General features: G+C 36.4%; 1 protein-coding gene across 4 annotated transcripts in view; it reads left to right on the top strand.

Moving 5' to 3' along the window:
• Positions 1–25,742, top strand: part of SLIT2 (slit homolog 2 (Drosophila)) — a 367,443-nt gene that overhangs the window by 279,970 nt on the left and 61,731 nt on the right. For all 4 annotated transcript variants that reach the window (XM_011935681.1, XM_011935679.1, XM_011935680.1 and 1 more), the window contains 9 exons: positions 886–1,029; positions 7,025–7,168; positions 9,042–9,208; positions 10,078–10,210; positions 13,565–13,633; positions 16,037–16,108; positions 16,609–16,680; positions 18,365–18,436; positions 21,234–21,397. In XM_011935681.1, coding sequence (XP_011791071.1) covers positions 886–1,029; positions 7,025–7,168; positions 9,042–9,208; positions 10,078–10,210; positions 13,565–13,633; positions 16,037–16,108; positions 16,609–16,680; positions 18,365–18,436; positions 21,234–21,397 — 1,037 coding nt within the window. The remainder of the gene's footprint in view (positions 1–885; positions 1,030–7,024; positions 7,169–9,041; positions 9,209–10,077; positions 10,211–13,564; positions 13,634–16,036; positions 16,109–16,608; positions 16,681–18,364; positions 18,437–21,233; positions 21,398–25,742) is intronic.

The following is a 25,742-nucleotide window of genomic DNA, read 5'->3' as shown; positions in this document are numbered from 1 at the left end:
ACATGTAACTGGCCCATAGTCACATAGACCGTAAGTTACAGAACAGACTACTTGTACAGTTGGCATCCATACGAGGCTACCTCGCAAATGGTTTCTGATATCTTAATTGCCCTCCTTTTTCACTGTTATGAAATGCACTTTCTTTTTAGCTATAAGATGGTTTTCCATGAAACAAATATTTATTAAGAAGCTACTGTGTATAATTCTCTCAGAGAAATTAAAATATGCATAAAAATGATCCTTGTTTGGGGGACACTCCTGGTCTTGGAGTGATCGATCAGTGAGAAAGAGAAAGAAAAAGCCTTTAGAAAGTTAACCTCAACTAGATACTCTTGCCTTCTGGCAAGCATTGTAGTAGTTGGTATCATACATAATACTGACAATTAATTTGGTTGTTTCAACACGTTATTACATGAGAAGTTCTTCTGGGAATAAACCCATATTCAAATACATTTCTGATGCTATATATAGAACACTAACAAATTTTAGCCCTTCTATCTCTACCCAGTTGTCTTCTTTTAGTCATTAATTCATTTGACAATTTTAATCAGGGATATTTTTTTGAAAAGTTTCTTGTTGGGTTTTATAGATGGCATAAAGGTTTGTGTAACCCAGTAACTGACCTCAAGAATTTTATACTCCTGGGGACCTTTGGAGAGTTTGACATGAGTCACGCTGGCATTTTTTACCATAGACATTCCCTCTTATTATTATTGTCCCTTTGTCTTGATGGTGTAGGGAAGTGGAATCTTTTCAGAGCCCTGGCAGTGCTGGGCAGTGAAAAGTTGGAAGACTTGGATCATTAGAAGAAAATGATCAACTATGTTTCAATTCCCTCCTTATTAGAAATTGTTTAAAATCTTTGTTCCAACAATTTTTATTTAGAAACTTTAGCAACAATAAGATCACAGATATTGAGGAGGGAGCATTTGAAGGAGCATCTGGTGTAAATGAAATACTTCTCACAAGTAATCGTTTGGAAAATGTGCAGCATAAGATGTTCAAGGGATTGGAAAGCCTCAAAACTTTGTAAGTATTTGTACTTGCATTGCAGTTCTTCTACCAAAGGATTGCAGCTCATTGTTCATTATAATCCTGGGAGAGAGAAACACCTCCTACTTTTACCCACCCCACTCCGTCTATCTCTTTCACATTCTCTCTGTTACGCGCGCGCGCACACACACACACACACAAAACACATATTGTGAATGCAAATGGTCCCTTACCCGAATATTCCGACTTTCGATGTGTGTTACACACACACATACACACTCACGTATTGTGAATGCAAATGGTCCCTTACCCCAATATCCCTGCTTTGTTGTGTGTTACACACACACACACATACATATATTGTGAATGCAAATGGTCCCTTACCCCAATATCCCTGCCTTTGATGTGTGTCACATACACACACACACACACACACACACACATATTGTGAATGCAAACGATCCCTTACCCCAATATCCCTGCCTTTGATGTGTGTCTCACACACACACACACACACACACACACATATTGTGAATACAAGTGGTCCCTTACCCCAATATCCCTGCCTTTGATGTGTGTTACACACACACACACACACGTATCGTGAATACAAATGGTCCCTTACCCCAATATGCCTGCCTTCAATGTGTTGATAGCAGATGATCAGGGGCATTCCTCATGGCTGCTGTCTCCTCTACAAAATAGATCATCCTTGCTCCAGTGCTTATATGGATCTGACTACCTTGTCCTGCCTCAAAATGGTGATTTTATTTCCTTGTTGTCAAACACCTCTCTATACTATACTTCCTCTTGGCCCAATTACTGTAAGCTTTAGAATCTCCTTGAATCTCTGCAGTAGAATAATCCTAACAGCTTATCTGGAGACTACTGTTTTGTTTTTGTTTTTTTGCCCCTGCGAAAGACAGGCTGGTGATATATCTTTCACTATTTTTTCAAAGAAAACATGCTAAGAGTTATGTCTACTTCCTCAGGGGTAGGGAGTTTGGGGAAAAAATTATATATGTTTCCAAAGGATTGTTGTCCAAGAAATATGGGGATTAGATTGAGATATTTCAATCAAAAGTACTTACAACAATTTTGTATTACTTGAATTTTACACGCTACATACACACACACATATACACACATATATATTATTTCTATATAGTATATAATTATGTTTGACAAAAGTGGTAGCCTGAAAATTGGAAGAGAGACAAACCAAACTCTGAAAGCTTTAGAAGGCAGAAAGGAAAATATTCGTAACCAGGAAGCAGTCCTTGTTGACTGTAGTGGGGAGTCTGTCTCGCCCAAACGCACGACCCTGCCCCGCGCAGCCTGTGAGAGCCATGTACGACCGGTGGGCTGATGGCTGAGTCCATTGTCTGCTCTTTATCAGATACAGAGCGAGAAGGGCATTCCCACAGCCAGTGAGATGTGTTTATAGAATCCCTGATTCAAATCCCACCCCCAAAGCCCTCCCTGCACCTAAGAGCAGAAGTGCGTTCCTTGAGTTTTGCTGGGATAGCCTGAAACCTGACCACCCAGCAGGACCAGTCTGGGACCTGCTGACCCATCCCAAGGGCTAACTTGGTGCCCTTTCAAAATGATAGGCAAACGTTCACTCAGCCTTGTGATGAAAGAGATACTGAGGGCCGGGCGCGGTGGCTCATGCCTGTAATCCCAGCACTTTGGGAGGCCGAGGTGGGCAGATCACAAGGTCAGGAGTTCGAGACCAGCCTGGCCAATATGATGAGACCCAGTCTTTACTAAAAATATGAAAATTAGCCAGGCGTGGTGGTACACGCCTGTAGTCCCAGCTACTCGGGAGGCTGATGCAGAAGAATCGCTTGAACCCTGGAGGTGGAGGTTGCAGTGAGCTGAGATTGTGCCACTGCATTCCAGCGTGGGTGACGTAATGAGATTCTGTCTAAAAAAAGAGAGAGAGAGAGAGATACTGAGGAATGTGTAGGAAGAGGATAGAAAAGAGACCACAGGTGGCTGCATCTAACCTTTTCCAGAGTTGTCTCGGGTAAAATACAAATATTGCAACAAGCAGAAGGCTCCCTTTTCAAACAGCAGTTAAAGGACTGTTTCTTGATACTGGAACCTTCTCCTGGCAGAGAAGTACCTTGGAGTGGGAGGAAGGCAGTAGGCTGTAACTACACCTGTACACATCTGTTCAGGCTGCCGTAATGAGCTTCCACAGACTGAGTAGCTCACACAACAGAAATTGATTTTCTCATCATTCTGGAGGCTAGAAGTTCAAAACGGAGGTGCTGACAGGGTGAGTTTCTGATGAGGCCTCACTTCTGGGCTTGTAGACGGTCACCTTCTCACTGTTTCTTCAAATGAATTTTCTTCTGTCTGCTCATAGGAAGAGATAGTGAGCTGCCTGGTATCATCGTTTTCTTCTTGTAAGGATGGCAGTCCATCAGTATGGGACCCCACTCTTATAATCTCACTCAGCCGTTATCACCTCCCTAAAGTCCCTCTTTCCAAATATAGTCATACGTATGTTCTGATAAATGTGTCATTAGGCAATGTTGCCGTTGTACGAACATCCTAGTGTGGACTTACACAAACCTAGATAGTATGGCCTACCACACACCTAGGCTATATGGCACAGCCTATTGCTCCTGGGCTGCAAACCTGCGCAGCATGTTACTCTACTGAATACTGAAGGCAACTGTTACTAACACAATGGAAAGTATTTGTGTATCTAAACATACCTAAACAGAAAAGTACAGTAAAAAATATGGTGCAAAATATTTAAAATACTACACCTGTATAGGGCACTTAACAAGAATGGTGCTTGTAGAACTGGAAGTTTCTCTGGGTGAGTGAGTGAGTGAGTGGTGAGTGAACGTGAAGGCATAGGACATTATTGTGCACTAACATAGGCTTTATAAACACTGTACATGACCTGGAGCGGTGGCTCACACCTGTAATCCCAGCACTTTGGGGGGCCGAGGCGGGTGGATTACCTGAGGTCAGGAGTTAAGAACCAGCCTGACCAACATGGTGAAACCCCATCTCTACTAAAAAATACAAAAATTAGCCAGACATGGTGGCGGGCACCTGTAATCCCAGCTACTTGGGAGGCTGAGACAGAAGAATTGCTTGAACCCAGGAGGCGGAGGTTGCAGTGAGCAGAGATCGCACCACTGCACTCCAGCCTGGGTGACAAGAGAAACTCCATCACACACACAAAAAAACACTGTACAACTGTACACTTAGGCTTCACTAAACTTATTTTTTAATGTATTTCTTCAGTAATAAATTAAAGTTAACTTACTGTAACTTTTTTACTTTATGAACTTTTTAATATTCTAACTTTTTTTACTCTTTTGTAATAACACTTAGCTTAAACCCAAACATTGTTCAGCTGTACAAATTTTTTAATTCTTATATAAGAATTTTATAATTCTCTATTCTTTTCCTTATTCTTTTCTATTTTCTAAATTGTTTCATTTACTTACTTTTACATTTTTAAACTATTTTGTTAAAAACTAAGAAACACATACATTAGCCTAGGCCTGCCCAGGGTCAGGATAATCAATATATCAATATTACTGTCTTCTCCCTCCACACCTTGTCGCACTGGAAGGTCTTCAGGGGCAATTACATGCAAGGATAACATGTCATTTCCTAGGATAACAATGCTTTCTCCAGAAGGACCTGCCTAAGGCTGTGTTATAGTTAACTTTTGTTAATAAGTAGAAGTACACTCTAAAATCACAATTAATAGTATAGTATATACATAAACCAATAATATAGTTGCTTATTGTCATTATGGAGTATTATGTGCATAAGTATTATGTACATAAGTGTTGTGCTATAATTTTATACAACTGGCAGCACAGTAGGTTTATTTACACCAGTATCACCACAAACATATGAGTAATGTGTTGGGCTAAGACATTTATGATGGTCATGACATCTCGAGGCAATAAGAAATTTTTAGCTCTCTTATTGGACAACTTTTGTATAGCTCTGCTTGACCAAAATATTGAAATGTGGTGCATGACTGTACAGTCACATTTGGGGCTTAGGGCTTCAAAATACAAATCTGAAGGGGATACAGTTCTATCTGTAACACCACCTCAGGGAGCTTTTCAAAGTATTTCTTATTGTTTTGTTGTTCATTCGCAGGACTCTTCCACTTTCTCCCTTCATTATATTTCTATGGATGTTTTTGAAGTGCTTACATTTTAGCACCTGAGACAGATATTAACTGACTCTCTCCTTAATCTGGTTATGTTCCAACAAGCATCATAGAGCAGTTTAGAACCACACTCAGGGTAGTCAAAATCCTAGAATAGTTTTATCTGAACATACCTATTCGTGGTATCTTTTGTCTTGGAGCTATGAAGATTTGGAGAGCACATTTCCATTCCCCTAGGCTTCTTCACCCTAATAGGCCACTTATTAGTTCATATACATATTTCAGCCAATCATTGAATTCCTTGACATTACAGGTGAAATGTGTGCATATGTGTGCTTATGGATTTTTCTAGCAACAGAGATCAAACTTTTCTCTTTTTTTAATTTAATTTATTTTTTTTGAGACGGAGGCTCACTCTGTTGTCCAGGCTTGAGTGCAGTGGTATGGTCTTGGCTCACCGCAAGCTCTGCCTCCTGGGTTCACGCCATTCTCCTGCCTCAGCCTCCCGAGTAGCTGGGACTACAGGCGCCCGCCACCACACCAGGCTAATTTTTTGGATTTTTAGTAGTAGTTTCACTGTGTTAGCCAGGATGGCCTCAATCTCCTGACCTTGTGATCCGCCCACCTTGGCCTCCCAAAGTGTTGGGATTACAGGCAGGAGCCACCGCACCTGGCCCTCAAACTTTTCTTCAACTTCCCCCAGGGACATGTGACTCCAGCAAGATTAAGACCCAGTGCTCTTCATCATTTATGACAAAGGAAAGCGCTGATAGGAATGCTTTTCTGTTGTGCATTTGTTTTCTAAAATAAAACGATCCCTTCATAAGGAGAGCATCATCTTTTCTTCTTATCTGTGACTTGGCAGAATGCTAACGTTTACATTTCTTATTTATTATGGGACAATCTAGAATTTTAAAGTGACACTTTGTTCTTTATTTTTACATCTCTTTTTTACATTCTTCAATTTTTTTAGTAGCCAACTTATGTTTAGAAAAGTTAAGGAATAATTTAATTTTTCAGGAATTCTGAATATGATTTATGGCAACTATTCATATACTCATAACTATTTTCCCATGGGACTTTGAGCTTTTTGTTCAGTTTTTAAGCCAGACAAATAAATAATTAGCAAATAATTGATAATTGAGCCAAAACTTTAGCAGTAACAAGGAAATGACAATAGTGTTAACCCTATTAATGACAGTGACTTAAAAAAAGTATTTTTTCATGGTAAACCTTTTTAAACTTTATTGTGGATATGGGATCTGTTACCATTCCCTCTTTTTAAGTTCTCAACTTAAAACAATGAGCTAATTTTCATAAATAAAATGATTCGTGTCCTCTTTGTAGATATGCTATCCATTTTGGCTCCCCCAGCCCATGTTTGGCATTGACTCAGTATGTAAGTCCCTGAGATGCCCTCAGTTCTTCATCTGCAATGGCTATTGATTCTTTTCCACCTCCCTTCTGTTTAACCTCAAATGTAATACTACCCTGAATACACAAATCACAGGGCTCCAAGGACTCAGAGAGCTGTAGGTGAATTAGGACATCATGCAGTCATGCAAACATAATTGTAGCATCAAAGGAAAACATTCTGCCCTCATCCCTCATCGTGGGATGGTAAATCCATGCCTAGACTCACCGTGCCTTTTGTAACTGAGATTAATCATTGACAACTCAAAGCACTTTATTCTTGCAAGATATTCCCAGTATATATTCATAGCAATATCTAATAGCAAGAGAACATTTTTTAAAAGTAGTAATGAATGCTACATATTTGCAAGGATCATTTTGATCCTCAGATAGGCAAAATTGATTGCCTGATGCTTTGTCTCCATAACAATGTCCTTTTTTTCCCCTCAGGATGTTGAGAAGCAATCGAATAACCTGTGTGGGGAATGACAGTTTCATAGGACTCAGTTCTGTGCGTTTGCTTTCTTTGTATGATAATCAAATTACTACAGTTGCACCAGGGGCATTTGATACTCTCCATTCTTTATCTACTCTGTAAGTATGAAAAATAGCCTTTATGTATTACTTGAGCCATTTATTATATTTGTTAATGTATTTAATGTATTATTAAGCATTTCATTAAAATGTGATCAAGGGTTTAGGACTTAAAACAGTGCAAACTTGTTCATGTCAAATTTATTTAAATTTTTTAAAAAATATTACCTACTATCTTAAATTTTAACAAAAAAATATAGTATTGTTCAGTGAATCATTTTTCCTAGTGATGTTATCAATGATGTAGCTTAATTCTAAATTTTAGAATTATTATAACTTGATAGTGCTGCATAGAAAAGAAATGTTACAGATTTTTGCCAGTGTTCTCACACTGGAGTATTTTCAGTATAAGTATTATAAAAGGAGAATGGATAGGGTTATTACCAACAAACTTGCTCGAAAGGATCAGCCAGGCACGGTGGCTCATGTCTGTAATTCCAGCACTTTGGGAGGCTGAGGCAGGCAGATTACTTGAGGTCAGGAGTTCGAGACCAGCCTGGCCAACATGGTGAATCCCTGTCTTTACTTAAAATACAAAAAAATTAGCCAGGCATGGTGACACGTGCCTGTAGTCCCAGCTACTCAGGAGGGTGAGGCAGGAGAATTGCGTGAACTGGGGAGGCAGAGATGGCATTGGTCTGGGATCATGTCATTGCACTGCAGCCTGTGTGACAGAGCGAGACTCCATCTCAAGGAAAAAAAAAAAAAAAAGAATCATTCGAAATGACAGGAGATATATTAGGATGACCAGATCAAAAATAAAAGCTGTTTATTAGAGGGCATCTACTATGATATTAGCAAAATATTGAAGAAATAGGTTGAGCTGATCCAAGAGATTATTTTATGTAGACAGCTTAAAAATAAAGAGTGTTTGTAGGCCTATAGACAGAATTCAAGAAATTTAAAAAAATAAATAAATAAAATGTAAAAGTAAGAAAAGCCACACACCTCCAAACCATGTATTTCAGGTCTCTTATATGTCAGTATCTAAAAAGCAGCATTTGAAATTATTAATTATCTAAGTGATAAGATTTCCCAGTAATGGTGGCATGCAAATATACTAACCTAACTTAAAAGGAGGGGAATAAAGATAGAAGAAAAAAGTTCATAGCTCAAGTCAGTGAAGAAATAATTTGAGAGAAACATCCATCCGTCAGTAAAGTACTTAATCCTCTTTTTGCATAAAATGTGACATTTTACATCAAGTGACTAATTTGCGCGTATTAACGATGGCATGTTTATAAATAATGAGATTGTCAATAGGCTTATGCTGAAGTGGTGAGATGCGAAAAGTATTGAGATGTGTAGAAGTAAATTCATTTTTATAACTGGCATTTAATCAACTCAGCTGTCAGTTTAGATGGGAAACCTATTCTCTAGAGCAAATAAGAGATGGAAATCTTGAGATGACAAATTAATGAATTAGCTGTTGTCAGGTTAAACTCAATAATATAAGGTAATCAGCCTTCATCTTTATATTAAATTACTGCATTATCAGTGTGAAGTTTGACAGCAAGTCAGATTTCTGACAAGTTTAAATTATTTCTAAATGAAATATCTATCAGGATCCACTGTGTAAGCCCCAAATCCACTGTGTAAGCCTTACCTTATTTTTTGCATGAAATCATGTGAAGAATTACCTTATGTAAAAGTGCTGTTACTGTTTAAGTTCCAAGCATAAATATTTTAGCAAAAAAAAAAAATTGCATCTCATATACTGCATGTGATTCTGAATATGAATGGGGGTCTCCGAATACAAAGAAGAAGGAATCGTTACCGGTGGAAATAGTGTGGCGAAGGGTAGCCGGGGTTTTGAGAATGAAGAAGATGAAACCCCAAACTAAACCATGCATTGTTTGCCTGTGGCTCTTAGAAACCTCTTGGCCAATCCTTTTAACTGTAACTGCTACCTGGCTTGGTTGGGAGAATGGCTCAGGAAGAAGAGAATTGTCACGGGAAATCCTCGATGTCAAAAACCGTACTTCCTAAAAGAAATACCCATCCAGGATGTGGCCATTCAGGACTTCACTTGTGATGATGGTAAGAAATCCTTGTGAACTCTTTGGTTGTCAGGCATCCACATGCCCGTTCAGATACAGCTTTGCACAAATCTACAACATAGTTCAGTTCAGCAAATAATGATCATGTATCTTTTGCTTTGTTGTTTGGGTTTTGTTTTAGTACCGGGACACTTACTTTCTCAGACTTGCCTTCCACATTTGAGTCTACTTGATGTGCATTTCTGAATGTTTTAGATTTTCTAGTTTCCAACTTGTGGTTGGCTTTATTTATATAACTTCATTTTAACTTTTCTTTATTACCCTGGGCATGTTTTTTAGTACCTACCATTTTCAAAGGAGAAAAGAAATTATCTTATAAAACAGAAGTTTAATAAACCTGACAAAAATACTAGTTGTCACTTTTCAATGCTCTTTCTATATCATCATGTCTGATTCTCATATAGCCCTATCAGGTACATAGAGCAGGTTGTATAATTGTCACCGATGAACAGAGAGCTAATTTGAGCTTTATAAATGAGGGACCTAAACTTTTAAGTTAATATATTCTCTTTTATGTCTCTTCATATCTGTTTCCTTGCAGTTTCTCTATAATTCACTTTTACGTATTCTAATTAAAAATATAATTTGTACAAATAACTATTTCAATTGTATTGGTGATTGTAATTACAGTTTACAAATTGTAAACCCTTTTCCAGAATTCTTCCCCAGGCAGTCTGAAAACAGTGCTATATAGAGCTTATGGTATCAATTTTTAAATACTGAATGTCCCAAATATAAATGATTATACAGCTTAAGACTCTTGTGTTCGTTAATTTAAAGGCATAAAATCCCTTCTAGCACCTTCAAGACCACTAATCTGGGTTTTCCTGTATTTCCTCTGCAATTTAGGAAATGATGACAATAGTTGCTCCCCACTTTCTCGCTGTCCTACTGAATGTACCTGCTTGGATACAGTTGTCCGATGTAGCAACAAGGGTTTGAAGGTCTTGCCGAAAGGTATTCCAAGAGATGTCACAGAGTTGTAAGTAGAGCTTGTCTTTCTTTTCTTTTCTTTTTCCTTGATGATAAATGTTTCACACACGCAGAGGAATGGAGACCAAACAAAAATCTTTACAATCTTCTTTGGAAATCGTATTCTAAGGCCAGTTAATTATTATCCTGTAAAACAGTAAACAATGCAAAAGCTCCTTTAGAGGCCCTTGGGAATTGTGTGTATGTGTTTGTGTGTGTTTATGCTCTAAGATTTCTCAGTGCCTTTACTATGCTAAGGTGTACTATGACTCTTCAAGAAACAATGGTAAAATATAAGGTATCTTTCACATTTATTTGTTCCTATACCCCTTTTCTCATGGAGCATCTTATAAGACTAATGGCCCATGGAATGCACTTTGGGAAATGCTTTATATTTAATTTATTTACAGTCTAGGATATTCTGTACAGGAAACTTTTTTTTATACCTCTGTGACCCCTAGGAGGAAGTTTTACCACGTGGGATAAATAATTATCTGGTATATGGAAGAAACTAGCATCATCTCTTCCCTGAAGAAGAGATGTTGCTTTTGGTGGCTTGAATCAAAGTCCTTTAGATCCTAAAGGGTATAGGACCAATTATCCTTGACATTTTCATTACTGATATTTAACCACAAATTACATGGCCAATATATCCACATCTTGACCTTCTGCACTGCCCACACTCCCTTGGCTGCCTCATGCTACACTTGCAGAATGGAATTCATTAGAGAATATGCTGCCAGAATAATGATGCTTCCATGCCCCATTCATTCCACTCCTTTGTCTGTAAACCAATGTCATATTCTGGATATGCTTGATCTGAATACAATTGAGTCACTTTGCCTCTGTTTATTTTTTATGTATATGGAACCATGGTTCAATAATAATTTAAACCCACATGTAATTTATGTGGATGTGTATCAGTTGTTTGTGCAGGTGCACACACATATTCCAAATGAGCAGGTTTGACAAACTTTTGACAGTGTGTAACATAGGTAATGAGGTTCAAAAACATGTCATTTCAATTTTTAAGGATCTTATTTTCAAATCACGTGCAATTCTTTAAATCTTAAGTTTGATCCTGAATGGAACACTTAGAGGAAAAAGGCGCAATCTTAGCGCATGTGCACAGAACGTGCCTCTTAGATTTGAACGGCTGTTAAGTGTTCAGGTCGTCTCTCACTACCAATCACATTGGTTAATCAACTGGAAGGACTGTTTTTTTATGTATATGTGTGTAATTGAATATTTAGTTCTTAATGATTTTTTATTTCAGAAGATCACGTAGGGATCTTCCGAAGCCCTGCTCTGTGGGAAGGCTAGATGCCTATAGAATCTTCTGTGTCCACAGGGCAGGGAACACACCGGGGTCTGTCGTGGGGTAGAGGAATGGGGGAGGGATAGCATTAGGAGAAATACCTAATGTAAATGACAAATTAATGGGTGCAGCACCAACATGCACATGGATACATATGCAACAAACCTGCATGTTGTGCACATTACTCTAGAACTTAAAATATAGTAAAATAAATAAAAATAAAAATAAATAAAGCAGGGATAATTAAAAATAAAAAAAATTAAAAAAAGAGTACTCTGTGTCCAAAGCATTAATTTTAGGAGTACACCAATGAAGAACTTACACTCAGACCACCTTTGATGCCAAATCCTTCCTTCTACTGTTTTAACTGTACTATGTATTGGTGCCTTTACTCTATTCCCATTAAAAAACTTTAAACATTTCTTACTAAGCTCCATTTGACATCCTGCTTGGTTTATGCCCTGTGCTATCTACGTGCTACTTCAACTATTCAAAAAGTTGAATTTTCAATCTATTTTACTACAAATTATTAGAAGGTAGTCTTTTTTTCTAAAGAAAGTTTGTTATAGAGATGAGAAAAATATTAATTCATCTGTTGTGAATTCAAGTTTTACCCCCTAGAGAGCTTATTCTTGTAACCTTACCGAGTCAGCAGAATCCTTCTCAGCAGTAACATATATGCATGTATTAGAAGAATTTCCTATGTGTATCACATTAAATAATTAAAGACTTTGGCAAAAATTAGTATTATTGGTGGACTAGTTTGAGCAAATGGTATCCATTATTTTTAATCAGTTCCATATAACTTCCCCCCTTAGATTATTTTACATATAAGCATGCATAGTGCACATTCTGAATCTTTTTGACCTTCCTCTGTTTCCTGGAATAAAGAGAGAGTGCTGAACTATATAGGGTGATGCTTCCCTCTAGTGGTATCAAGAAAAACTTAGGTAGAGGAAAGAAAAAAATGGAGAGGGATCTAAGAAGAAATATCACGTCAGAAAATTTAGGTAGACATGATGAGTCATAACATAGACCCAATTATTTATCAAACATTAAATATATTTTCTGATAACTGGTGCCTTTTATATTATTGTTTTTATTTTGAAATATTAGGAATAAGTTATTATCTTAGGCAACTTCTCAGCTACTTCTATATCCAGAAAACATACTAATGTCAACCTGGAATCTTGAAATGGACCACAACATTGGGGTAGGAAGGGCCACATGTTCAATGTCCCAGAAGTGTTTGTGTGCACATCTATAGTCAAATGGCCCCAGTTTCTGAAAGACATTTGTACCCTTCACCATCTATGTTCTAGGAAAAACAGCCTTGGAAGGAGATGAAATTTATTTTCCTTATTGTGACATCATAGATATAACTTCAAGCATTCAATTATCTTTGTGTCCTCCCAGTTAGCCCAAAGCCTATTTTCTGATTATCCTTCTGATTCTAATAAGAAGGAAATGTTTACTTACATATGGCTATTGATTATTACTGTTACATATATATATTTATACATTTGATCAATTTATATTCCATAAAATCTCCTAATGTTATCATCATAGCGGATATGTGTTGGTTAAAACTATTTTTAAACTTAAACCTAATATGTTCAAATCCCCAAATATGCCTTTAATGTGTCCATTGTTATTGACACATATTAAGGCAGTGATGAGTGGTCTTGGCCACAGCAGCAAGGTTTTGTTAGTAGTTAATGAATTTCGTGGTATTGTGTCCACATAAACACAAGCAAACTGAAGGCTGACTAAAAATTTGGTTAATTGAATGAACCTCCTTGCTAGCACACAGATGGCTAAATGCCTTGTTAGATAAATCACAAAGAACTGGACTCATGGACAACTCTGCTTTTTTTTTTTTCCTTTACTTCTCTTAAATAATAATCCATGCTTGGAACACAACATCTTAAAACAAAAATTGCCAAGGGGTTCCTTGCCTCAGTTAAGACTGAAGTACTGTTTACTTATTTTATGCAAGGCCACTATTAACTTTGCAAAAAGATAATATTGTTCCCTTGTTTTTAGGTATCTGGATGGAAACCAATTTACACTGGTTCCCAAGGAACTCTCCAACTACAAACATTTAACACTTATGTGAGTAACATATTGCACTTTTCTTTGACTTACTCTATTTCCAGAAAATGGGGATGGCAAGGGACGGAAGATTTAATGAACCTTTCAGATAATATAAATCATTCACAGTTAGATGCTTCCCTCCTTGCTCATTGTGGTTCTGGACCACTGACTACATCTTCATTGACTATCAATCAGGCGATGGAATGTCATAGCAAGATGTCCTCCTGTATTCAAAAAAACACAAATACAATGAAGTCTAAGTAGTCAGAGAATTATGAAAATGTGTAAACCTGCATACTTTTATTGATAGTGAATGTGGGTTATTTTATGACAAACTAATGAAGGAAAGATAGAAAACGATGCCTTTATTCTTGACTTTAAGCAAAGATGGTAAGTGGTAATGACTTTCCCCAAAACATAAATTTAGTTTATTATGTTTGTTTCTTATACAAAGCATTATTAAATAAGTTATGGGTTTCTAGTATAAAAATTTATTTTATAAAATCCATATATATTCATGTAGTGTTTAAGTAAACTTGACAAAGATACTAACATTTTGAGTATAAATTTCAAAATTTTGATTTTTTAGCTTAAAATAGCATCTCTTTTTCATTAACATAAACAACTTTTGACCACCCTTAAGTTGTGAATACAAAAAGATATTTAAATATACAAACATTTGATCTGGTTATATGCGCAATACTTAAAAATTCATATAATCTTTTACATATAATACCATACTTTTAGAGTAGCCTTATTGGTAATTGAGAAAACTTTTCAGAACACAAAAAATCAGGAGAAAGATAGTAGATATTAATTTCGAAAGTACCGTATCATTTGTTTAAGTCTATGTGATTTTAGAGTAAATATTACTAGCTTAAGAAGCAGATTACTAATATTCCTAGAATTAGGAGGTTTATTTCTAAGTGAATTCTAAAAACCTAAGTAGCAAAAAATGTGACATGCCCCAATGTAAACTAGGTACATTGAAGCTAGTTAAAATTGCTGCTGATCACATTCCTTGAAAGTATGGGTAAATCAAACACTCTATAGAAAATAAATAGGACTATTTAAATGACAAATGATTAACTAATGGGAAAAGATATCCTCTAAGATGTCTTGTTCTGCTTCTAGTTATTTATTTGATAGCAGCAAGAGCTGATTACATACATTTTGTTCTGTTAAATAAACCATTAAATTGCTGCAATTTCCAAAGGGTCACTTTAGCAGAATTGGCTCATTTGTGGGACAGCATGTGATTACTTTCAAGCCAGTTTGAAATGACAAATGAGGATTTGTGGATCCAAAAATGGTTTTACTAGTGACTCATTATACAACTCTAGGCAAGTTACTTCTGCTAATACAGATACTTTTATTTTTAAAATTTAGGATTAGTTCTTCAGCAGCTAAAAATATGAGTATAAAGCTCCTCTCAGATTCTTAACATTTTCACAATTTCATGGGTCCATTTTACTGACATTTTCATATTTTAATAAAGGAATAGATTATCCTCAGCTTTTCTGAATCTTCCATTTATTCATATATTTTACATTTTGCTTCAGAAAAAAATTAGTGAATACATGTAGTTATATATGGTGACTATATATTAGTATTATATATTGTATATATACATTTTAATATATTTCTTACATATATAGTGTGTGTATATATATACACTCTATATATAATGAGAATAAGATCAAGTTCATGGAATGTAAATTACGACCCATAGTATAAACTATACATATAAATAGCCATTTAACATTGGTAAAACTTCAACATCTCTCCCATTTACTTAACATTCATTAAACAAATATTTATTGAGGACCTACTATGTGACCATGACTCAGCCAGAAGCAGGAGCACAGACGTTTTTATTGATGGCATTTTGAATGTAATTAATCAGGGGTTCTTTCAGTGATCAAATTTAAGTCTGTGTGTCAGTGAACATATGTATCAATGAGGGTAAAGTATGTGTATCTGATAGGACTTTTGAGGATAAGGGTTAATTTCGCACCTGCAAAATGTGTCTATCGCAAGTCACCTCCAAGGAAGCTCTCTGTAAAATATCAAAAGCCTTGTGGAGATGGGAGCAGAGGGATAAGGGACAATAAACTGTACTCTGAAGCTGCTGCTCTGAAGTGAACCAACCCCTTGCATGCACACTACATTGACTAAAGCAATGCATATATGTATATATATAAAATCACTCCTAATTTCAAAACGGTGAGGTGTAAATAATCATGAATAACATTGCAGTCTGCTACAGTGGGTTATTCACTGTTTCATTGTTTTCAGATAACAGCTGAATGCTAACAATACTGCTGTGACTATGAATAAGAAGACCTTTCTCCTTCTAAGAATTACTAATATTTTCATTCCTGTGGTTAATAGTGTACTCCATTTCTTTTTCTCTTTTAGAGATTTAAGTAACAACAGAATAAGCACGCTTTCTAATCAGAGCTTCAGCAACATGACGCAGCTCCTCACCTTGTGAGTGTGAAAGTGTGGTACTGAGTATTCATTAATTCATTGGACAAAGGGCAATCTCTAGATGCTAGACATTGCTATTGAACAAGACAGTCTGTACCCTCAAGGAAGGTTTCTATTGGGAGAAATAGACAAAACCACAATACATGAACAAATGTAGATATTAGAAAAAGTATTGGGTTCTATAAAAAAACAAAGAATAATTTGTATTTGTGGGGGGCTTAGGGGAGATCCCTAAGATAGGGAAAATCTACCTTAGGGAAGGGATGGTTGAGGCACCTAAGTTGGGCAGGGGTAGGCAGAGGGAAGCATTCTAGGTTGTATTTAGGAAATAAGTATGTTGTGTTAGGGTGACAACACACAAAAAATAACATTATATTGTGTGTTAACACTGTCAGTTAATAAGCTGCTTTAATAAGCCTTTTCTTAACTGCTTTATTTTTAAAGTATTTGACCATTCTTGGATTTCCGAATAAAACAAATTGACATCTGTATGCTTTCAGAATTCTTAGTTACAACCGTCTGAGATGTATTCCTCCTCGCACCTTCGATGGATTAAAGTCTCTTCGATTACTGTAAGCATCTTAGGTTCAACAAAATATCTCTTTTCTCAGAGATCTGAGTTTGGGATTGTCTTTTTAAGGATGTAACTGCTTTTTTGATTCTTGGTGCTTGAAGATACATGCATTAGGATTTATTATAAATGAGGAAATAGAAAAATCATGTCTTACAACAGCAAAGCTGTTGGACAATGTAACTTTATTTTTAGTAATACTGATTGTTATAATCATTTATTTAATTATATGTAACATTAAGATATATGGTTTATATAGTTTCAATTAACTTTGAAAGAAGCTTTCAAAATTAATTTGAGAAACTTTCAAAATTAATTTCTTTAGAAATTATAATATATGAAAACATTTTACTATAAAAATATACTTTAAAATATGTGAAATAAAACATGATCCTTGATCCTACTCTCCTGCTTCTGAATGGACAGTTTGATGTGCTGTCTGGTCCTTTTTCAGATGCATTTTTTTCTGTTCTCATAGATGTATGCCCATGGCTATATAACTTTTAAAAGCCACAAGTATTAATAGGATCTGTTTTTGTTCTGCCATTGTCTATTTTTGTTTAATGTATGCTTCTGAATATTTCTAGTCTATCATCTATATGAATAAAAATACATATATAAGAATAGAATAGATATATATTTATACATATATGCCTATAACTCAGCTGTTTAACTGATACAGACTATTCTATTGGTGGGAGGAACCAGAACTGATTCAATCATCCTCATCTTTACTGTAATTTGGTTTAATTTCGAATTTTCATGAGTACTATACAGTACTCTAATGAACATCCTATACATTCATCTTGGTGCAGATATGCTGACATTTCAGCAAGAATGTAGGGTGTGTGGGAAGGTACTGTCAAGTATATTGGAGGGATTCCAAAAGTAACTGTCATGTTATTCCCCAAACAAGACTCTGTCCATTTAGAAGTTTATTTTCCCACCAACTATTTAATAGAGTACCTTTTTCAAAACACTCTTGCAGACATTGAGTATTATTTATTCTTTTATTTTTGTCCATATGACAGATTGAAAGTTACTCTGCATTCCTGTCTTAATTTGCACTTCCAATTAGTAGAGCGTTTGAGTATATTTTATTTGTTTACTGAGCACTGGTGCATTTTATTCCAGTGAGCTTGATTATATCATTTCCGCATTTTCTGTTAGGTACTTTCTATTTTCCTTATTAATGTAAATATCTTTATGCATCTCCTACTTGACTCTATGCTTGCAGGAATTTTTTTAAATAGAAGAATTAACCCTTATATCGGTTGCAAATATATATTATTATGTTTCTTATATGGAATATTTTATTGTTTGGATATATTTTATGTTGTCAAAAATTTCTCCCACTTTTCCTTGATGGTTTCTGGATTTTATATTGAGCCTTTGAAAGCCTTCCTCACTCCACGTTTATAAAAGGGAGATCTTCTATATTTTCTTTTAATACATCTTTATTTTTACATTTAATTCTTCATTCTGGAATTTATTTTGTACACATAATGTGAGGTGAAAGCTGTTTGCTTTCTCAGATATCCAGTTGTACTGAAATGGTTTATTTTATAGACCATCTTTTCTGCACTGATTTAAAATGCTTATTATAAACTGAAGTCTCGGAATTTCTCTGGAGTCTATGAGTTCAGGTATGTAGGAAGTTTAATTTTTCTTTTTGTTTCTTTTAGTTCTCTACATGGAAATGACATATCTGCTGTGCCTGAAGGTGCTTTCAATGATCTTTCTGCATTGTCACATCTGTGAGTACCTGGTTTATGGATATAGGTTTAGGATCAAACCCTTCCTAATGAGTGACCTGGAACATTCCTCTGCCAGTTCTTTTATTGTAATATCATAAGATGTAATTGGTTTCATCTTTAAAGAAAACGTGAAGATTTTCAAACTGGATATGATGCCCTCTATAAGATGGCTTTAATTTTCCCTTCTGGCTCTTATTTTCCATTAGTCAAATTATCTTTGCTTAGCTAAACGTGTCTCTTCTACAATAATGGCTCTCCAACTTTACTAGCCTATGCTTTTTCTCTCATTATTTTCTGATTCTAGAATATCAGCTGCCTTTCAATTATCTATCCTAACCTTGCTTTTCTAAGTCACATCCCAAATATCACCTTCTCTGTGAAGCCTATCCTGATTTGCTCAAAGTGGATTTATTGATTCAGCATCAACTATGGCACCACGCAAAAATAAATTCAACGTGGTTCAAGACTATAGTTTGGAAGTAAGACACAGCCAAATGCTTGAATTGGGTGAAATGGCTTTTCCTTTGTGTTTTCTCTGATTGCAACTTGTTTGTATCTCCATAGTTTTTGGAAGTACAATACAACCATTTAAAAATATATAAGTGGAGTCCAAAAAACTCATCTGGGTGAAATTCTGTGATTTTATTATTACTAGGTGTAATGTTAAGATCATGGCAAACCTAGAAGGAAGTTCAGTCAGCAGCCTTAGGATCCAAAGCCTCCTTGGCTGATGTTGGGTTGGATACCTGATGGCAACTATCTGCTTCAGCCTAAATATCAATGTCAGTTGTGCCCTAGTTCCCTAGAAGAGATTGCCTGCCATATCCTCTCCTGGTTTTGCACTTCTCTCGAAAATCCACAAACTCCAAGAAGATACGAGTTTACAAAATTGAGAAAGGAATAATCATTTTTGACTCCAAAAATATATATATGATTGGAATTTTAAAACTTCCTGCCCAAAAGTCTATGCTTTTACATCTTCTTTGAATTGAATTGAAGATCCAGTAGTCAATCACATTATGTCTGCATTTGCCTTACAGAGTCTGTGTTATCAATTGACATTTTGTACATCAGGCTATCAGACTGGTGCCTATTAATATTCCTTCCACTAAACTACTAAGTCCAGGAAGGCAGGGCCTTTACATTTTCGTCTTTGAGCCAAGAACCTACCTCTAAGCCACTCCTTTACAAACTCCATGGCTGCCACGTGCATGAGCTGCAATATAAAGAAAGCTACTAGCTCAGAGGTGCAGGGCTGTGGTGCCCTCAGGCAGAGAATGCAGCCTGAATGAGGAGGCAGCCGTTCTGCCGGTGTTATGGTCAGGCATCAGAAGCGGCTTCACAGGAAAGGTGCTGCTTGAGCTGAGCAGAACTTCCCTTCGTGTTACCAGCCTCCTCCCGCAACAGTGAGAGCAAGTGGAGTCTTTCTTGTCCTGGGCCCTGCTCTGCCTTGCATTTCATTTGTGCCTTGTCTTTTACCCCCTAGATCATAAAGAGCTCTGCTTTTTCACTTTTCCCACTTCCTCCCCTGACATAGCAAGGACTTAAATGTTGGCAGAGATGAGATCAAATGACTAAAAAACATTTTGCTCATTTTCAGTTTGGAAGGGTTTGAATCTGACATACATATGCGCATAACATTCACTACATTCTGATTCTTAAATGGGGCATTAAAACTTCCACAATATCAAGTATTATGACTCTACACATATATTTGGGGGGCTACCTAAAAAACATAACATAACTCTCCTGGCAGTAGACCTAGAGGTCTTATTAGTTAGAAGCTAATTGTAAATCAGAAGTAAGCCGTTTTTAAATGCCATTGTATGCACCTACTGCTTCAATCCAAGCTTTTTAAGGTTAAGAGTCCAGGTCTCAGTTTCTGAATCTGTAAAGTGAATTATTAAGTAAATGGACCTTATAAAGTTACTATTTAGGATAAAATGAAGTAATTCTTATAAATGGCTTATCCCAGCTCCTGCATATAGTATTAGTACAATAAATGTTAGCTATTACCTTAATTATTTTCCTGTCACTACTACTAATGAACAACCATAAAATGAACGACTTTGAAAAGGGACAGACACCACCCAGTGCAGGTCCAGCTCAGCTCTGGTGAGCTAGCTCTAGACATCTTCAATATTTTATATTCTTTCTTTGTACTTACCTGTCCTTTATCTGTATCATTGTTCCCAACCTTTCTACTTAACTATCCTGCACAGCTTAGACTTTCTTAACCACTAGCCTCCCAGACAAGTTAGTCTGTTGGTTCTCCATCATCTTGTAATACTTTTCCTACATCACTTCTAATGAAACTTCTTTGCATCTGTGAGTATATCCTAATGTAATGCTAATCTCCTCTGCAGCAGGGTTCTCTGGAGGTAAGAATAATGTGTTTATGTATATTTGGGTCCTCAGAATCTTGCATTGTGATTTAAGTTATCAGTAAATAATTGGTGAATGAAATGTTAATGCACTCAGGGTGTGCTTACACTCAATATAAACAAGTCTCTGAAAATATCAGGAGACCTTCTAAAGCAAGATGAGTGTTAACACCAGTGACAGCTCACTAAATCCCAGTGCACATCATTCAGGAAAATGGGGAATCCCCAGAGTCTCTATTTTTTTGCTAAATTGTTATCCTCAGTAAATCTATGGGGATTTTCTGCTGAGCATCACTTTGAATTCTTTGCCCTTAGGAAATAACAATACTTCCATACTTTGTGTGTGTGTGTGTGTGTGTGTGTGTGTGTGTGTGTGTGTATGTGTGTGTGCTTTTGTGGTGTTGTTTTTCCAGAGCAATTGGAGCCAACCCTCTTTACTGTGATTGTAACATGCAGTGGTTATCCGACTGGGTGAAGTCGGAATATAAGGAGCCTGGAATTGCTCGTTGTGCTGGTCCTGGAGAAATGGCAGATAAACTTTTACTCACAACTCCCTCCAAAAAATTTACCTGTCAAGGTATGGTTTTTAATCATTTGTATTTAAGAATTACTATATTAAGTAAAAAAGAAAAAAGACAACCAATTGTCACTCCAAAGGTATGGTTGAAAAGCCCAATAAATGATTATTTCTTCAGCCCATGCTTGGATAAGACAGAGCAGTTACCGGAGGTGCCCAAGTAAAGAATTAGGCTTTTCAATTAAATCTCAGAAGTAGTCCATTGGAAATGACCAAGTTTTCTTGAAAATGTATCAAAAATGTAGAGTTCACAATTTCTGGAAATTCCTGTCATAGCCTCTAACAAGTCAAATGTTTTGCTTTTGCCCTGTCTGAACATGTGCCCTGCTCCTAGGGCTGCCAGGGCCCTGTGGCTTCCTCATTCCAGGTAAGGAGAAACAGGCCCTCCCGAGTGTTCAGCCCAAACCTTCTGACTCGCCTCATGTGCTGCAGCCTTCCTGTGTTGATGTTCTTCTTTCCTGCTTGTTTATATCCCTTTCTTTTCCTTTTGTTTGATGTATTTGTAAATTCTAAATATTGTCAGAATAACAAATATTATTTTCTTTTATTACAAGAATAATACATGCCCCTAAATAGGAAAATATGAATAATAATAAACAATTTATTTTCTGCAAGAAGAAATAAAATTAACCATTATTCAGCATACATAGAGATAACCACTACTAAAGTTGTTGTGTAAATATTTCCACCGATGGTAGTCAGCTATATGGATTTAGGTTCCTTATAAATAGTGGGATAAAGTTTACTATTATACTTAGATTGTGGGGTTTTGGGGGGCTTTTGTTTGGTTGTTTTGTTTTTGTTTTCGTTTTTGTTTTCTGAGATGGAGTCTCCCTCTCTAGCCCAGGCTGGAGTGCAGTGGCACAATCTCAGCTCACTGCAACCTCCACCTCCCGGGTCCCAGTTAAAGCAATTCTCCTGCCTCAGCCTCCTGAGTAGCTGGGATTACAGGCAAGTGCCAACATACCCAGCTAATTTTTGTATTTTTAGTAGAGACGGGGTTTCGCCATGTTGGCCAGGCTGGTCTTGAACTCCTGACCTTGTGATCCACCCCCCTCCCAAAGTCCTGGGATTACAGGTGTGAGCCACCACACCCAGCCAGATTGTGTATATTTTAAGAGGGTCATTCATGATTATTAGATGGAGGAGAGAAATTCTTGAAAATGTTAAATGTCTAATCAGAAAATGTTGATTAAGCATGTTTTATGTGCAAAACTCAATCCTAGGTGTTATGGAGCATAGAGAACTTTATGGTATGGCCTTGCCTTCCATGACTTGAAAACCTAACTAAAAAGATAAGCTTTCAACATTTGAATATTTATGGAGGAAAAACATACTTAAGTAGGTAATACTGTGCTGTGGGTTGCAATGTGAGCTCTGAAGCCCAGCCTGGTTGGAGCCAAATCCCAGCTTCACTTTTTGGTACTAGGTAACTGTAGTTTAATTACTTTACTAGTCTGTGCCTCGGTTTCCTCATTATAAGCAAAGGTGGTGATGGTTACAGTCTGAAAGGATTTTGTTAAGATTAGATAATACAGATAAAAGACTGCCTCACACGCACAAACATTCAATATGTTAGCTGTTGACTGTATTGTTATAACATTTCAAAACACCAAAAAGGGTGATATAGGACACTTCATAATTTATTAATAAAAAAGTAATTTTCAAAACCTATACACACCCTCAACGTTTTTAATTTGGCCTCTAATGTATTTCATAGTGGTAAATGTTTGCAAAAGGCAATTTGCAGCACATTGTAAATATTGACATTTTAAAACAAAACTCTTCGATGATTTTTTTAAATGTATCTGGTGGAATCTAAATACCAGAGCTAATTTTATAAGAGAAAAAAACAAGATCCTCCTTAATATATTGCATTTTTTTCTTAAACTGTAGTTTCTCCTTGAATTCCTATTTTCAATACCTCAGAAAATTGTATCATTTTTTACTCCAAAAAAAGTATGTAATTGAAATTTTAAAATTTCCTGCCACCAAAAGTCTATAAGTTTTTACATCTTTTTTGAATTGAATTATTGCTGTTAATACTAGTGCATCACTGATTGAAACTACATAATTTTTTATCAATATTTTATTTAAAGTTGAAAGTGAAATGTTATTGCAGTGCCTCTCTAGGATTATGTGCGTTGATTGCAAGAATTTTTGCAATAATTGTTCTTTTACGATCCTAGCTCTTTATTGGGACCATGCACCCGGATAAATTTCTGGTGGACTGAGAAGTATATCATTCTTTTGTAAAGTGGGAGATAGATGATTGTCAAAGGGGGGGCAAGGAAGATAGAACTGTCATAAAACCTTCTCTTCAGCACATTATTAGGCAAATTACACGGGGAAGTTGAGAAACTGCAAACTGATTCTGTTACACCTTTCTGTGCCCAGCGATACTCATACTTTATTTTTAATAATGCTAATGCTTATCTGTATTTCTTAAAGTTTATAATTCCTTGGAACTATTTCTCGAAAAAATATTGTAACAAAAATCTGAGAAAAGTTGCATATTTGTATTCCACTCTTAGAGCATCACAGTTTATATTAATTTGTGAAATGCCCTCGGAAGCCCAAGATAAGTCCCCTGTCTCTCTCTCTTACCTTGGGAATCCCAATTCCCTGAGACCCAACAATATTGAAATTAGACCGCTTATAACACTACAATGATCTCCAGGTGTTCAAGTGAAAGAAAGAGTCTCACATCTCTCAGTTTAAATCAAAAGCTAGAAATTAGCAACAACAACAACAACAACAAAAAGTGTAGCAAGGAAGGCCATGTTGAAAGCCGAAATAGACCCAAAGCTAAGCCTCTTGGGCCAAACAGTTAGCCAAGTTGTGAATACAAAGCAAAAGTTCTTGAAGGAAATTAGAAGTGTTACTCTGGCAAACAGACCAATGATAAGAAAATGAAAGAGCCTTATTGCTGATATGGAGAAAGTGTTAGTGATCCAAATAGAAAATCAAACCAGCCACAGCATTCCCTTAAACAAAACCCTAATCTAGAGCAAGGCTCCTACTCTGTTTTTATGAAGGCTCAGAGAGGTGAGGAAGCTGCAGAAGAAAAGCTGGAAGGTAGCAGAGGTTGATTCATGAGGTTTAAGGAAACAAGCCTTCTCTGTAACATGAAAGTGCAAGGTGAAGCTCCAATACTGATGTAGAAGCTACAGCAAGTTACCCAGAAGATCTAAAATAATTGATGAAGGTGTTGGCACTGTTAAACAACAGATTTTCAATGTAGATGAAACAGACTTTATTGGAAGCAGATGTCATCTAGGTCTTTCATAGCTAAAGAGGAGAAGTCAGTGCCTGGCTTCAAAGTTTCAGAGGACAGGCTAACTCTCTTGTTAGGGGCTAAGAAGTTGAAGCCAATGCTCATTTACCATTCTGAAAATCCTAGAACCCTTGATAATTATGGTAAATCTACTCTGCTTATGCTCTCCAAATGGAACAGCAGAGCGTGGATGACAGCACATCTGTTTACAACATGGTTTCCTAAGCCCATTCTTGAGACCTATTGCTCAGAATGATTTCTTTCAACATACTACTGCTTCTTCACAATGTACCTAGTCACCCAAGAGCTCTGATGGAAATACATAAGGAGAATGATGTTTATATGCTTGCTGATGCAATATCCATTCTGCAGCCCATGAATAAAGGAATAGTTTTTATTTTCAAGTCTTATTATTTCAGAAATACATTTTATAAGGTTACAGCAGCTGTACATAGTGGTTCTTCTGATGGATTTGGTCATATTACATTGAAATCCTTCTGGAAAACATTCACCATTCTAGATGCCATTAAGAACATTTGTGATTCATGAGAGGAGGGCAAAACATCAATATTAACAGGAGTTTGGAAGAAGTTGATTCCAATCTGCATAGATGACTTTGAAGAGTGAAAACTTCAATAGAGTAGGTAACTACAGATGTGGTAGAAATAGCAAGAGATTAGAATTAGAAGTGGAGCCCGAAGATATGACTGAATTGCTGCAATCTCATGACAAAACTTCAACGAAAAAGGAGATGCTTCTTATGGATGAGCAAAGTGGTTTGTTGAGATGAAGTCCACTCCTGGTGAAGAAGCTGTAAACATTGTTGAAATAACCACAAAGGATTTAGAATATTATATAAACTTAATTGATAACACAGTGGCAGAGTTTGAGAGGATTTACTTCAATTTTGAAAAAATGTTCTACTGTGGAGAAAAGGCTATCAAACAGCATCACATAGTACAGAGAAATATTTTGGTGAAAGGAGGAGTCAATCAAGGCAGCAAAATTCATTGTTGTCTTGTTTTTAATAATTGCTACAGCCACCCCAACCTTCAGTAACCATACCCT

The sequence above is a fragment of the Colobus angolensis genome, unplaced genomic scaffold (genome assembly GCF_000951035.1).
Source record: "Colobus angolensis palliatus isolate OR3802 unplaced genomic scaffold, Cang.pa_1.0 Scaffold146, whole genome shotgun sequence".
In the NCBI taxonomy this organism is placed as follows: Eukaryota; Metazoa; Chordata; class Mammalia; order Primates; family Cercopithecidae; genus Colobus; species Colobus angolensis.
The sequence above is the reverse complement of the archived record's forward strand: the minus strand, read 5'-3'. Positions and strand labels throughout refer to the sequence as shown.